Raw genomic sequence first — 15965 nt, forward strand, 5'->3', positions numbered from 1 at the left:
GTTTTTTTTCCCACACAAGACTTAAAAATAAAAAAGTAAACTGGATATAAAGTATGGCAACAAGCTTTAAGATCCAAACAAGTCAGGTAAAACTCAAAGATATCAAAACAAATGGAAAAGAAACGTACTTTATTGTATCGCGTTGTTTACATGCGGTACATTTAAAGCTGCCTGACTTTAGAGCTTCATAAAATTTGTTTTATTTTTTCTAAATTCTGTTTTACCTGTGCTTTTTTTTTTTTCTTCAAAGGAATCAATATTTTTGATAAAATAAAAACATTTTAACCCAAAAAAAGTCAAAACTTTCTGTAGTTATATAGGAAATAGTTTAAATGTTTTGAGATTTGAGGTATAAGTCTAGAAATCAAGCTGCCAGTTATTAGTAACTGTTTTTTGTTTTTTTTAGCCAATGTGAAAGTAAAAGAAAAATCTTTTGTGGAAAATAAAAACATTTCAGATATAAACTTGCACATTGCATCCATATTGCAATGTGTGCAGTAATGTTGGGAGTTTTAAAAAAACTTTTCATTTAAAACATGATTATTTTTATAATTTATTTTAAAAGAATCATCTGTTTTGGCTTAGAAAGCTACAAAACGTCTCCATGAGGCGTGCATCTCACGTTGCTGAGGATCTTTGCTAAAATGCTAGGCTAATGCTAGCTCTGTTCCTCTCTGTTTTGATAAAACTTGTCTTAAAAGTTGTTTATTAACATTATTTCTTTGCAGCTTTAACAAATCATGTCCAAACATGTAAATTTGTTTGATTTAGATTAATGCTGATGTTTGTTTGTGTAACAGGTGAAAGTCGTGGATGAGCAGCGCCAGAAAAGAGTGTTTGAAGACATCGTTCGCGCCATGGACCGAATGGAGAACGACTGCCTTCCTTCTGTGTCTCTCAGCAGGATAGATGTAATAAAGCTCAACTTTTTTTTTTTTTATGATAAACTCACATATTTACAAAAATAATTTGTAGATTAGTGGTAAAGATACCAACTGAAATCCTCTGTGAAGCTGGGATTAATGTGCTTTTTGCTGGATTTCTCTTCGTCGTGTTGCAGTTCACGTTTAAAGACGTCAAGTTCAGGCAGCTGCAGAAGGAGCGCTTCCTGATTAAAAATGACGGCCAGGTACCGTGTCACTTTGCCTTCATCCCCAAACCAAACGACCCAAACTATTGCAAACCGTGGCTGCGTGCCGAACCCAGCGACGGATTCTTGGAGCCAAGTAAGATTTATTTTTTCCTTTTCTTTTAATCTGTGTTTTTACAGGTGCTTGAAATCCTTGACAATTCTTTTCAAGATAAGAAAGGAGGTGGATTTTATAATAAAGTGAAAGCAGATGTTTTCATGCACCTAATAAAAAGACACATATAGTTATTTATTTCTCTCTATTTGAAGTTAAATCAGACTAAACTTATCTTGTTTTATGTAAGTTAGATTTACAAAAACGATTTATTTTTGCTAAATGCCAGAAAATATGGCAAGAACATTTTGTAGAGATTTTATTTTTGTAATTTCTTTTGCGTTTCAGCATTTAATGTGAGCAGGAAGGTTATTTACCTTAACATGATTTGATTCATTGTAGTGAATATTTATTATTCCTCATGTCTAGTTGACTTATTGATAAGTGTAATTAGAATATAGGTTGCTTTATCGTTTATATGTTAAACAACATGATTGAAATTGGGAATTTTTTTGTTAAATTTGGTGGATTGTTCTTGGATAAATCAGGTGTATAAAAACATTAAATTACGGTATATTTTAGTTTATTTTGTTCCTGCTGTAGAAGGTTGAATACTATAACTAGACTTTATTAATAACAATAATACATTTATAGTCACTTTTGTTTTGTTTTTTTTAGTTAATTTTTATTGTTTTTATCTGCAAAAAGTTGAAAACTTACCTTGAAAATGCTTGAATTTTACTGTGATAAAATTTCACAAACTCTTTACTAAGCCGCAGTTCATGCATTAAATGTTCTTTATATTGTCAGTGTAACCGGATCCCTTCTGCGTTGTGCAGGTTATTAGATGTTATTCAGGCCGTGACTCTTTTTGGCTTTCAACGATTTATTCTGACGAAAATCTGACGAAAATATCCAACAGAAAAACAATTGTTACAAGCTGCCCGCTCCAAGTCCTCTCCCGCAGGACAACATGACAAAAGGGCGGGATCATGTCTCACATTAAATAAAATAAATCTTTTTTATACAACATACCTGACGAAAATATCCAACAGAAAAACAATTGTTACAAGCTGCCCGCTCCAAGTCCTACACAAACAAAAATACATAACAGAAATTAACTTAATAAATCTACAAATAAACTGGAAGTATTTAGATAGAAAATAAATAGGACACACCTCTCCCAGGGACAACATGACAAAAGGAGGGGCTAAGGGACATAAACATTTTAAAGTCAAAACCATAGAAGAAGAAATAAAAAGGAGGGCTACCGTTCTTAAAGTAACACATTCAAAACAATGACAGCTTTTCGGTCAGGTAGAGAACAATACAAACAACAACAAAAAAAGACATTTTGTGTAATTATAACAACAACCAGGTTACATTCACCCCCCTAGAATTACACAAAATAAAAAAACAGTGATAAAGACACGTAGTAGCAGTAAAATTTTATTTTATTTTATTATTTTTGCAACAATGTAACACATCAGCCAAGCAGCTACCCTACAATAAGGTCAGGAGACTAGAGATGCTCGGACGCCCAGCAAAATCTCACAGTATTCCATGGACAACAAGAGGTGCCTTTACACCTCCCCATACAGAGTAAACACATAAATGGTACTGAAGCTTATGCAAACCAAGACAAAGACAATCCTAGCCAATGGCAGGAATCATATGAGAATTTGGAAACTCACACGTCAATAACAGTTTGAACATTATCCTTATCATAAAGCGCCTCAATGACGGCCATGGACTCTATCAGGCGACAAACTGGTTTAATAACCCTCCCAAAGCGTGAAGTTAGGCGTGAACAACATCCTCACCCACCCTGTCTGGAGGATGAACAGAGCCAGCAGCATCAGGAAGAGGAGGTAAGGAACCAGCAGTCGCCAGTACTCCTGTTTCCATGGAGGAGTCCTCAGAGTCATGAGACAGGTCACTGTTCCCAACTGATGGAGCCAAGGACACGTCCTGAACCCATGAAGCAGTACGGTCATCCCCATCACTGCAGGACAGGGAGTCAGGTAGGGAAGGCTCAGCAGGAACAGCACTAGGAGCCTCACGAAATCTTCCTGTTCCATGTGAATCAGGAACCGGGGGGACTCGAACCACACTATCAACCTGGCGGTTCACATTTCCATCCAAGGTCATCCCCACAGGTAAAAAGTTCACGTCAAGAAGGAGGTTGCGATGCACCACGCCGCTGCCATGGACGATCTCTAACACAATAAATATGGAGAGCAGGTTTGGAGGCAACCACCGTGTACATCACAGGCTCCCATTTATCAAGCTTTCAGAAAGCTTTCCTCTGGCTCCCTTGTTTGCCACCAGGACCTGATCTCCAACTGACAGAGGGTGACCCTTGACTCTCTTGTTGTACTGGTCACATTGATGTTTCTGCTCTGCACTGGTGTTCTTCTCAGCCATTAGCATGGCAGAACGTAAATCTTCAACCAGTGATTTGACGTAAGTGTGGTAGTCACAAATAGCATCATCATGAAGAACGTTCCGAAAAACAAGGTCAACAGGCAACCTGGGAATCCTCCCAAACATCAGATAGAACGGTGCAAAGCCTGTGGTCTCATGAACTGTGCAGTTGTAGGCAAAAGTCAGAGACTGGACCATCTGAGGCCATTTATGCTTCGAACGTGGAGGCAGAGATCTCAACATGTTGCCCAGAGTGCGATTGAATCTCTCTGCAGTCCCATTACCCATTGGGTGGTAGGGTGAGGTGTGTGATTTACTGACACCACTCAACTCCAAAAGCTCAGCCAGCAGCTCACTCTCAAAATTTGCACCCTGATCTGAGTGAATGCGCTGTGGGAAGCCATAAACACAGAAAAACCCATCCCATAACTTTTTTGCAACTCGTTTAGCAGTTTGATCCTGACACGGGAAAGCATGTGCTAACTTTGTGAAGTGATCAGTGATCACCAGAACATCCACAGACTTGTTGTTACTGTCCTCAGCTGACCAGAAATCAATACACACCAGCTCCATCGGAGCACTGGTCCTGATGTTCTCCAGAGGGGCTCTCACAGCAGGCTCTGGGGTTTTACTGAGGACACATCTGGGACATTTTCTCACATAATCTCGCACATCTCTTTCCATGTCATGCCAAAAGAAACGATGACGAGCCAAGGAGAATGTTCGTGGCTGGCCCTGATGACCTGCATTATCATGGACACCAGTCAGAACCACAGACTTCAAAGCATCAGGGACCACAAACTGGAAGCGTTTACCTTTTGTCAGAGGGTCTTTTATGACACGGTAAAGAACGCCATTCAGCAATGTTAGTTTATCCCACTGCTTCAGAATTTTTAGAGCCAGTTGATTTTCACCAAAGCGTTCCCGCCTTGATGGACGGCGTCCCCGCTCAACGTACAGGACAACTCTGGAAACAACAGGATCGTTTTTCTGGTGAGAGACCAGGTCAGTTAGACAAAGAGCTGTTGATGGACCTGTGGTGTGTGGGATTATCATGCCCAGATGATCAGCTAAAGATGCTGCATGCTGAGTCTGACCAGCATCTCCACTGCAGGCTGATGACAAAAGAGAGGTGACTTCATCACAGGTCATGGACGTGTCAGCCGTAATGGAGGAAGAGCTGTCCACTGATTGAAGCTGACAGGTCAAACGGAAAACATCCTGCACAGCATGATCAGGGACCTCACAGACATGCTCCAAAAGTTCCTGACAAGGTTCTGACAGAAGGCGATCAGCCAAAGGCACAAAAGGAGCTCTGCTCAGAGCATCTGCCACCACATTCTGTCTCCCTGGAACATACCTGATTTCAAAGGTGTATGGAGCAAGCTTAGAGACCCAGCGCTGTTCACAGGCATCCAGTTTGGGCTTGGTCAGGATATATGTGAGAGGGTTATTATCCGTCCACACAGTAAACCTGTGACCCTTCAGCCAATGGCTGAACTTATCGCATACAGCCCACTTTAAGGCTAGGAACTCGAGCCTGTGTGCAGGATAGTTGGCCTGGCTGCGGCTGAGAGTCTTGCTGGCAAAAGCAACAGGTCTAGCAATCTCTCCATCAGCTGGGACCTGCGACAAAACAGCACCGAGCCCATCCAATGAAGCATCGGTTGAGAGAATAAATGGCTTCTCAAAATCAGGATGCGCCAGCACCACACAGTTGAGAAGTGCAGTTTTAAGGTCTCCAAACGCTTTCTCACAAGCTGGAGTCCAGTCCTGGGGAGTCAGAACACGAAAGGTTCCAGCTTTCCCGTGTCCTTTGCTCTTTACTTTACGTTTCTGACCTGCAGTGAGGGCATAAAGAGGCTTTGCGATGCGGGAACAAGCTGGAATAAAGTGCTGATAGAATAGCACCATGCCCAAGAATGACCTCACCTTCTTCTGGCACGGAGTACAGCCATCCTCCTTCATGAGGTCATTTCTTTCAAACCCTGAGATGACCCTTACCTTCTCCTGATCAACAGAAACACCACCAGCTTCCACAACATGGCCCAAGAACCTCACAGACCTCCTGAGAAAGTGACACTTTTTCTGGGCCAGCTTCAAGTTGTTTGCTCTCAGGCGACAGAAAACAACCTCCAGCCTCTTTAACGACTCCTCCTCAGTCGGTGCAAATACCAACAGGTCGTCTAGATAGCAGAGGAGGCTGGAAAAGTTCAAGTCACCAAAAACGTTAAGCATCATCCTCATGAAGGAAGCTGGGCTGTTGCATAAACCTTGTGGGAGACGGTTGTACTCATAAAGTCCAAGCGGCGTGGTAAAAGCAGTGTAATGTTTGTCGGGCTCATGGAGAGGGATGTTGTAGAAACCAGAGGTCAAGTCCATGGTGCTGAACAGCGCATTCCCACCAAGAGCAGCAAGGCAGTCAGACTGATGGGGCAATGGATGGGCATCCTTAACGGTCTTAGCATTAAGCCAGCGGAAGTCAGTGCATATCCTCATGTCCCCAGACTTTTCCACACCATAACAAGCGGGGAGGCATATTCACTAATAGACTTCCTTATGATACCCTTCATCTCCATCTCAGACAAGACCTCCCTCAACTGCTGATAATGTGCTGGTGGTATGCGTCGATAAGGCAAGCGAAATGGCTGGTCATCAGTCAAGTGAATGCGATGAACAAAATCCCTAGCCTCACCACAATCCAGTTTTCCCCTGGAGAACACATCCTGGTAAGAAATCACGAGTTCAGCCAGCCTTCTTTTAGACTCATCTGACACCTCACAGCTCTCTATGTCAATGTCATGCAGACCACAGTCTCTCAGCATCTGCACTGGATCAGCACTGTGATGTGATGAACCTGTTGAAACAGCTGAATGGTTGCAGTACAGTTCCGATCTCCCCTGACTAAACGCAAAGTCCTCCACAGCAACACATGGAAAGACATCAGCGATTTTAGCATTACGGCGCAGTATCAGAGGTTTATCTGTTGGGTTGAGGACCTTCATAGGGACCCAACGATCCCCCCACATGGGTGTGACTACACGACCCACCAAAATGTTTTTTGGAGTGGAACGAGCAGATGACGGCTCGACAACCACAGTGCCTCCCAATGACAGTGGTGCAGTGGATGGGAGCTTACCCCAAACCACATACTCCTGACGAGGAAGGAGGGTAACAGCCTGTCTGAGCCTAACTGTTCCAATCTTGTCAGGTGAAGTAGAGTTTGACCACCGAGAAACACAACTCAGAAGCTGCAAAAACTCCTCACACTCTGGGTTTGCAGTGTTAGATGTAATGAGTTCCCAGTACCTCGAATCAGTTTTCATTCTTTGAATAAGGGGCCGGAGCACATTGCTACCAATGATGAATTCATCATGTTGGCCAGGTATCAAAAATGTCGGTACTGTAAATCTGAAGCCATAGATCTCAATGTTCAACTCATAGATGTATCGAGGCTGCGTGAGAAGGCCACCACACCCAACGAGCACCACATTCTCTGGGACCGCAAGAGGGATCAAATCAACACCCGCCGCTCTTAGTTTGCTCTCTGCCTCCACGCTCAATGTGCACGACATACTCCCAGAGTCCAACATACCCCTCAGTGTAGTCCGGTCACTAACTGAAACTGAGGCATAAAACAAATCACTAGCCCTCTGAACTCTCTGTGACCCCAAGAAAATCACTGCTCTGTTCTCAGGTGAAGTATTGCAACACTCAGTATAAACAGAGCGTGCATCCAGTGTAGTCGTGAGGGTATTATCCACTCTGCCCATGCTTCCCCTCTCATCACACGGGCTCTCTAGTTTAAATTAGGATGCTGGGAGGACAGCTGCGGTGCGTGATGAGCAGGCTGAGGACAATCCCTTTTAATGTGTCCTGAGCCGAAGCAGTTGAGACACAGTCTGAACAATCTGCAGTGTGAGTGTGTGGTATGCTCCTCTGAGCAACAAACCCTGCATGGTGCATGCTGAGGACGTTTAGAACCACATGTGTAACTCCTCACATGTTGACCACTTTGTTTTGTAGCAAGAGAAGCTGCACACAGAGACAGAACTTTATCGAACATCTCTGTCATCTGAGGAGGCGGTTCAACTCCTGAACTGGAGGAAAAAGGTGGCTGGTGTGGACCTGTATTCTGAAAGGATGTAGATCGTGGAGCAACATGCTGCTGTGGCTGCTGATTCAAGGGACCTGAAGCTGAGGAATGATCACATGCCAAAGCAGCTTGGGGAAAACGGACAGAAAATGGTGTAGCATCAGCTGACAACGCAGCACTAGGCGTTTGAGCACCAAGCTGAGGATGACAGGAGAGAACAGGGCCATGAGCAGACCAAGAGTCCTCTTTGTAGTGACCATCGGCTTCCTAAGACTTGCAACACGGTTATCAAGGCGGCTCTGGACCTCAGCAGTAGTCCACTCCTCCACAGGTTTCAGCTGGAAGGAAAGAGCTAGACCAGGATCAGGACAATGGCTGATGAACATTGTAACAACTTCAGCTCCTGGATCCTCCACCTGCTTCCCCCTCCTACGCAAACACTCATCAGCTGCTTCAATAGACTTGTTCAGTCGAATCCAGTAGTCCATGGCTGTCTCTCCATCAGCTGGCAGGATGTTATAGAAGTCTCTCATTGGCAAACTGGAGAAGATCAGCTCACCAAAGTTGCGTTTCAAAATATCGAAAACAGTAGAAACCAACTTGTCATTACATGACTGAGGCTGGCAACGAAGCGACACCTGAACCACATCTCTGGCTTTCCCAATAAGTCTGGATGTGATGATCTCACACATTTCTACAGGGTCCACACATCTCATCCTGGACAGATAGCATCTCATCAAACCCTCCCATTCCTGGATGGAGAAGGTGTCAGTGTGGTCACCTTTAAAATATGGAGGTGCTCTAATATCAGACTGAACAACAAACCTCATTTGTGACTGATCGGTCAGGTCGCTTGGTTGGCTGTCAGCAACCTGAGACTGTGACTGACTTTGTGGGTTTAGTCCATTGAGATTCGTCGTAATGGCGTCCCCAATCTGCTTAGCCAGATCAGCAATCACCCCACTGAGAGCCTCAGTAGAAACAAGTTGGGTAGGTTCAGACCTTGCTTTGCCAATGGGTGTAGAAGCAGCAGCAGGGACAGGTGGGGGGTTCATCCCAAGCTGATCAACAGAAAATTCATATGGACTAAAAGGCATAGGTCTACCCCTTCCAAATGACATGTAATGTTGGCCCCTCCCCAAACTAAAAGTGACCTTCCGGTCCACGTCATCACCTTTAAAAGGTACCTCAGTGTCAGACATTTCATCAAACAATAACAGACAAAAGCTATGGAAAATAACAGTGGATCAAAAAAAAGTGATGTCAAAAATAAAGTGCAGATACCCAACAGTGTAAAAACAAATCAGTCACACAAGAACTCATATGCAACAATCAGCAAAAGAAACAAAAAAAACAACCAGCCTTATCTACAGGTAAAGGGTAATAAACAGACTGGTTTCATGTCTTTACATTTTTTTTTATTATTATTATTATTAATATTATTATTATTTGTTGATCATGTACCGTTTTAAGATTGTTTTTATTGTCCCAAAACATACAAAAAAAAACTTTTACAAAATAAAAAAACTTTTCCAATTATTCTTCACTTATTTCCCCTCTTCCCTTGAATAAAACGAGGTGCACAAAAAAAAAAGAAGACCAACAGAAACAGGTACTTCGTTGCTAGGATACAGCGCGCCAACGCCTGCCAGTCAAGGCGCAGGGCAAAGGCGGGGCAAGACGTCAAAGGCGGGAAAGGCACAACGTAGCGCAGCTTCAGCAGTGGAGATTCGACGTTACAGCGGGTCAGACGGCACCAAGTGTAACCGGATCCCTTCTGCGTTGTGCAGGTTATTAGATGTTATTCAGGCCGTGACTCTTTTTGGCTTTCAACGATTTATTCTGACGAAAATCTGACGAAAATATCCAACAGAAAAACAATTGTTACAAGCTGCCCGCTCCAAGTCCTCTCCCGCAGGACAACATGACAAAAGGGCGGGATCATGTCTCACATTAAATAAAATAAATCTTTTTTATACAACATACCTGACGAAAATATCCAACAGAAAAACAATTGTTACAAGCTGCCCGCTCCAAGTCCTACACAAACAAAAATACATAACAGAAATTAACTTAATAAATCTACAAATAAACTGGAAGTATTTAGATAGAAAATAAATAGGACACACCTCTCCCGCAGGACAACATGACAAAAGGGGAGGGGCTAAGGGACGCAAACATTTTAAAGTCAAAACCATAGAAGAAGAAATAAAAAGGAGGGGCTACCGTTCTTAAAGTAACACATTCAAAACAATGACAGCTTTTCGGTCAGGTAGAGAACAATACAAACAATAACAAAAAAAGACATTTTGTGTAATTATAACAACCAGGTTACATCAGCATTAGTAGCAAAAGGAAAAGCCACATTAATATAACGGATAACTCCCCGTTTCCTAAGAGATAAATGTTTTCTTTTGGACTTCTTCTGTGTTCTCTGAGCAGGTGAGACCCTGGAAATCTATCTGGAGGTGTATGTAAGTAAAGACTCTGTTACCCTGCTAAACTCTGGACAAGACTCTATTTATGATATCCTGGTGCTCCATTTGGACCGCGGCAAAGACTACTTCATCACCATCTCTGGGAACTACCTGTCCAGCTGCTTTGGCACCTCACTGGAGACTCTGTGTCGCATCAGGAAGCCGGTCAGAGAGGTCACCAACCTCATCGACCTGGTGAGGAGAAACACAGCAGCTGCTAGTGGCCAACTGTGTTTCATTTAATTTGTGTTGGAGCTCATTTATAATCAGCATGTTGTGACCAGAACTTGACCTGCAAAAACAGCAAATCTTAGCATGTAGTTTCTAGTGAAAATATCTTAGTTAATTTGAGATACGACAAAACTAACTTATAAGTCACTTTTCAGCAAGATACAGGAGCTTGTTTTTAAAAAAGATAATTATTTTAATATTGATGAAAATGTACTTGATCTAGTGACAGATTGTTTAACATATAATAAAATGTTTCCATGTTATAAGTGAAATAATCTGCCATTAGTACAAGAACTTTTTATCAGTATTAAAGAATCATTGACTTAAACCAAGCGTCTATATCAGGGGTGTCCAAACCGGGGCCTGAGGGCCATTTGTGGCCCTTGGATTAATTTTGTGTGGCCCCTTACTGCAATTCAAGAACGGCACAAATTTGGCCATCCAACATGTTTTGTAACTTTTTTAGGATGATAATTTCCATGGCAAGTTTACATCCTTATTTATATATAATTAACCTATTATGTTACTAGTTGTGCCAAAAGCATCTTTTTCACACCCATTTATTACATTTGGCTAAATACAGCAAAGCTTGTAAACTAAAAACATTTTATAGACTAAAAATGGAAAATAATAAGTCCAAAAAGTTCAATAATTGTAAATATTAAGGGAGACATAAAATGTGACATGTTTTATTTATTGTTGTGAATGTAAAGGAGGAATAATTCACAATAATATTTTATATTTGTTTTCAAGTGGGGGAGAAAAAAAACCCATTTTGACTTGAGGATTTCAGCCCTCGGTGTAAAAGTTTGGACTCTTTAAAGTTTTGTCTACTTTCATGTGTACTAAGATATTTGTAGTAGAAATTGTACTTCAAAAACACAACATATTACCAAGTCTTTTTCGTCTAATAGTACAAATATGTTGAAATAAGACAAAAATAAATTACAAGAGAAAAAAATCTGCCAATGGAACTGGTACTGTTTCCGTTAATATTAAGTATTTATTGACTTAAAACAAGCTTCTATGTTTTGCTGAAAAGTTACTTGTATTTTGTTTTAATTAAAGCGTACTAACAAAACTACTTGGTAATATTTAGTTTTTGCAGAGTGTGAACGTGTGAGGGCTCATTTCTTCCAGTCACCAGTCGGTTTATATTTAGGAACATAAAATGTCTCAGCTTGTGTATTTCTGTTTGTGAACAAGGAAGTAGCAGAAACGTTGAACAGGGTCTCCTAAAAGGAAAAAAAAATCAAGGAAACTTTGACTTTGTTCTTTCTTGTCTCATCGACTCTTCCTGTATATTTTCAACCTTATCTGATCAAACTTTGGGATAAACTCCTGAATTTCCCCTTTAACAATCAGGTCTCACCACTTTGTTGATGATATTAAAACATTTATGTGAGAGGGTTTGATTTTTAGGTTTTTTTCTGCTTTTACACATCTCCTCTGTGTGTTTTCTCTCCTCCTCTTGCTCGTTTCTTTGCTGTGGTTGCGGGCTGGCTTCTTACTCAGGGAGAGGACAGCGGTACAGAAAAGGTAAATAATTAACAGAAACCAATAATCTGATATCAGGCACAAAGAGGGCGGCATCGGTCCAGATACCAGTCAATTATTTCCTTTACGCCACATTATCGACATCCTGCTGGATGTTCAGTAGTAACTAGTTACATTTACCTCAGTAACTTTTTTAAATAAAAAATTACATGTGGGAGTATTTTTACTTTTACTTTAGTAACTTTATTATGAAGTATCTCTACCCATTGAATGAAAAGCAAACATGTTTTAACCAAAAGTATTTTTTTTGTTTGTTTTTATTGAAAAAGAATTTATTTTGCCCGATTTTGTTATTTTTTGTTTATGTAAATTATTGTCGTTTTGTCTGGTGAGCTGTTGTTACCGCTGTACAATGGCTGCTGGAAATGACGAGTGCTTTGTTGTTGACTTACCATCCATGCATTCTTTTTGGTTGTGCAGGAGGCTCCACTTCTGCTTTTCAAAGATATTCAGTTGTATAATTGCGCATGTGTTTGCATCCATTTCCACGTGCGAGTTTGAAACGTTGAGTTTGTTGGCCTTATTGGGATTTAAAGTGACAGGAACCCTAAAACGCCTCATTATGAAAGGAGATTAAAATTAAAATCTCATTATCTATGGATGCTTTTGTGCAATAAATGTAATGAACACGTTTTGTTTAACTTATCGTAACCTGTTCAAGGTCATAATAGGCCAGCTTTTAATATTCTATCGTAAAACTAGATAAATATGAACTTCCTGTCAGCTTTGGAGTTCAGTGTTATCAAATATGAACAACAGCTTTGTCAGGTTTGTAATTTAGTTTCAGGTTTTATCTTTGTTATCCATTAAACATCATGTGGCCTGTAGGAGAAACGGGGAAAACGTCTCCAGTGAAAGTTCGACTCCTGTTGGATCTCATTTCAAAGCTTTGGAGCTCACAAGATTAAAAGTGATTTGAAGACGCAATCTTAAAGTTTTAGATGTTCCTGGTCTGTGCTTCATTAGTTTAATCGTTTTTATTATCCTTTCCTGTTTTCCCCTGATTTAGGAGCCGTACTCGTTATTTTTGGACCTGGGATCCATTTGCAGAAACAAAAATAAAAACATTTGCAGCTTTGTGAAATGTCTCCCCTTCAAATGATCAAATTAGCTGCTTTTTATTGAAATATTTCTCTGAAAATAAAATTTTTCTTGATAGAAATTGTCAATTTTTTTTGCTCGTCAGGAAAAGTCGATGGTGAATTTGATGTTTGCGGATGGAGGAAGTTCTGACGACATACCTCTGAAAATCCCCAAGGAGGTTTGGATCCTGGTCAACCACCTCTTCACCAAGTCCTGCGATCAGGTGCGGCGACACGTCCAGATTATTTAACCACAGTTTCTTAATCTGATTAAAACACGACTTCATGAAATAACTTCCACAATAAAAAGAAAGTTGTGGTTTCTCTAAACAAAAGGAAAGTTTGATAAAGTGTCATCAGATCAGTTTAAATTCTAGATTATGACAGATTACTGGGGACAGACAAGTATTTTAGTGTTTTATTTGAAATTCTGAGAACAAAGTAATATTTTCAGAATTAAAACCCAATATTGCCAGGAGACAGCCGCAAAATTACAAGAAAAAAGTTGCTTCAATGAGAGCAAAACTTGCAGATTTACAAAGACGTGATCAGATTGTTCAGTTTATGTTTTGACCCATTTGCAAAAAAAAAAAAAAATTAACTTTACCAGGGGCTCAACATTTATCATGTTTATCTGTTTTTTATGTAGAAGATATAAAATTACTACTTCATTTCACAAATATTACAACTTTATTCTTGTAATATTCTGACTTTTTTCTCTTTATGACAATTCTTAAAATTTTACGTTTTCGTATCATTATAACTTTTTCTCAACTTGTCACTTTATTCTCATATTATTCTGACTTTATTTTATCTCAACTTATTGTCGTACGGCTTTTTTCTCACCGTATTCTGACTTTATTCCTGTAATTTATCTTTTTTTTTTCTTTGCCTGGCTCTAATACTTTGTGCTGTTGGATTGGTCTGGTGTTTGAGTCGTTACATTTTTGCTTGCAGGAGGATTTATTCCAGACTCCAGGCCTGCAGGAGGAGCTGCAGAGCATCATTGACTGCCTGGACACCAGCATCCCAGAGTCTCTACGTATCCTTGACATCATTTTATTAAAAGTCAGGTTTATTTTTTTAAAACTGCAATTATAATATTGAATTATCTTTTCCAACCACATCATCTTCAACATGCTCCAGATGTTAATGAAGGTTATCTTCACATTAGCTTATAAAATATGATAGATTTTAGGTTGATTAAAGTTAAAAGGTCAGAGGTTAAAGCCAGTTTTCATGCAGTTGTATTTAGTCATTGAGATGCAGGAGAATTAGTGGTTTTCAGCAAAACCCAGCAGAACTTAGTGGAGCATTTAAACAGCAGCCAGGAACGATAAAAACAAATCTAATTAAACTCAAAACCTGCAGTTTTGATGTTGGATTAGAAAGAAAGATGGAAATATTTACAGGAGCAAAACACTTTAAACCAGTTTATATATTTATATACAATTTATCTGTAATTCAATATTAGATAGAGAGTTGCAACTAACGATTGTTTTTGTTATCAATTAATCTATCAGTTGTTCTGACAATCAATTAATTGGATTAAAAATTCACATTCTACAAATTTGTTTATAATATAAAAACAAAATATTAAAATAAATATTTCAATTAAGGTATAATTTTATTGTTTAAGATGTGTTATATTGGTGAACTCTGAATCGTTTGTAACAAAGAATGAATCTGCAGCTAAAAGTATACTTCTAACATCAACATGTGAAACATTCACGTTTGTCTGATTTGTTTATTTTTTGGGTAAACAAATTAATAAATTGATAGCAAAAGGAGTTTAATAAGAGATTAAACTTTTTTTTTTTTTTTCACTGAATTTGAACAGAGTGAAGATAAAAATATCTCTAAATAAATACGCCTGTAAATATGTTCTGGGTAGAACATATTTACTGACCAAGCTTTTTATTTTTTCTAAAATGGAAAATATTTGTATTTTTCATACAGTTTTGGCTTAATTATTGCTCTGATTATGTTCTTTCTGCAAATTTACTTTTTTGAGTCTGTATACTCCGGTTGACGATTATTCGATTACTAAATTAGTTGACTTCAGTTATCGATTAATTGCTATTAATCGTTTCAATCTTATATTAAATCTCGACTGAAATGCAGCCGTTCTGATCAGCTTTGAGTTTTAGGTGCAATTTTGAAAAATACTTAACTGTAAAAACTGTGCAAGTAGAAAATGAAGCGACATGTGCAGAAACGCATTTTGAACTCTGTTGTTCTTTGTGTAAACTCCACTGGACTCCAGTTTCTCCGTAACTTGTGGTCCAGCTGGTTGTAATCACTCCGTAGCCGAAGCTCTGCTGATCTTCCTGGAGGCCTTGCCGGAGCCGGTGGTTTGCTACGAACTCTACCAACGGTGCCTTGACAGCTCTCACGACAGCCGCCTCTGCAAGCAGGTAGACGGGCGCCAGACGTTTCTGTTTCTGAAACACAAAGCAAAGTGACGAATCTGCAGTAAACGTCTCTGACGTTCACAGCTGGTCTCGCAGCTCTCCCGGCCGCATCGAAACGTGTTTCGATACTTGATGTCTTTCCTGAAGGAGCTGCTGAAGCACTCGAACAACAACAACCTAACAGCAAACCTCATCGGTAAGAAACCGACGAACAGAAAGAACTGAGGAAAGAACAAACAAATTAATACATAAAAATAAAAATTAATGGATGAATATTTATAAATTAACAAGTAAATAAATCCAAACAAATAAAGCAACAAATAAATGAAAATAAACTAATGCAAATATGAATGAGTTTCTGAAATTCATGTTTTCAAAAATGGAGGAAATAAAGAACAAAAATGTGAGCGAAAATAAATTAGTTAACAAGAATGTTAAAGGAAATGAACAAATTAATAAAATTAAGACATTCAGTAGATTGATGCTGCTTTTTGTTT

General features: G+C 39.7%; 1 protein-coding gene across 3 annotated transcripts in view; it reads left to right on the forward strand.

The window, feature by feature from the left end:
- The window catches only part of ocrl (OCRL inositol polyphosphate-5-phosphatase), a 34509-nt gene that overhangs the window by 15344 nt on the left and 3200 nt on the right, over nucleotides 1-15965 (forward strand). For 2 of the 3 annotated variants that reach the window (XM_044127870.1, XM_044127872.1), the window contains 8 exons: nucleotides 801-911; nucleotides 1061-1226; nucleotides 10150-10379; nucleotides 11931-11954; nucleotides 13159-13278; nucleotides 14012-14096; nucleotides 15344-15471; nucleotides 15553-15664. In XM_044127870.1, coding sequence (XP_043983805.1) covers nucleotides 801-911; nucleotides 1061-1226; nucleotides 10150-10379; nucleotides 11931-11954; nucleotides 13159-13278; nucleotides 14012-14096; nucleotides 15344-15471; nucleotides 15553-15664 — 976 coding nt within the window. The remainder of the gene's footprint in view (nucleotides 1-800; nucleotides 912-1060; nucleotides 1227-10149; nucleotides 10380-11930; nucleotides 11955-13158; nucleotides 13279-14011; nucleotides 14097-15343; nucleotides 15472-15552; nucleotides 15665-15965) is intronic. The other variant, XM_044127871.1, reaches the window with a different exon arrangement.

The sequence above is a fragment of the Gambusia affinis genome, linkage group LG09, assembly GCF_019740435.1.
Source record: "Gambusia affinis linkage group LG09, SWU_Gaff_1.0, whole genome shotgun sequence".
NCBI lineage: Eukaryota > Metazoa > Chordata > Actinopteri > Cyprinodontiformes > Poeciliidae > Gambusia > Gambusia affinis.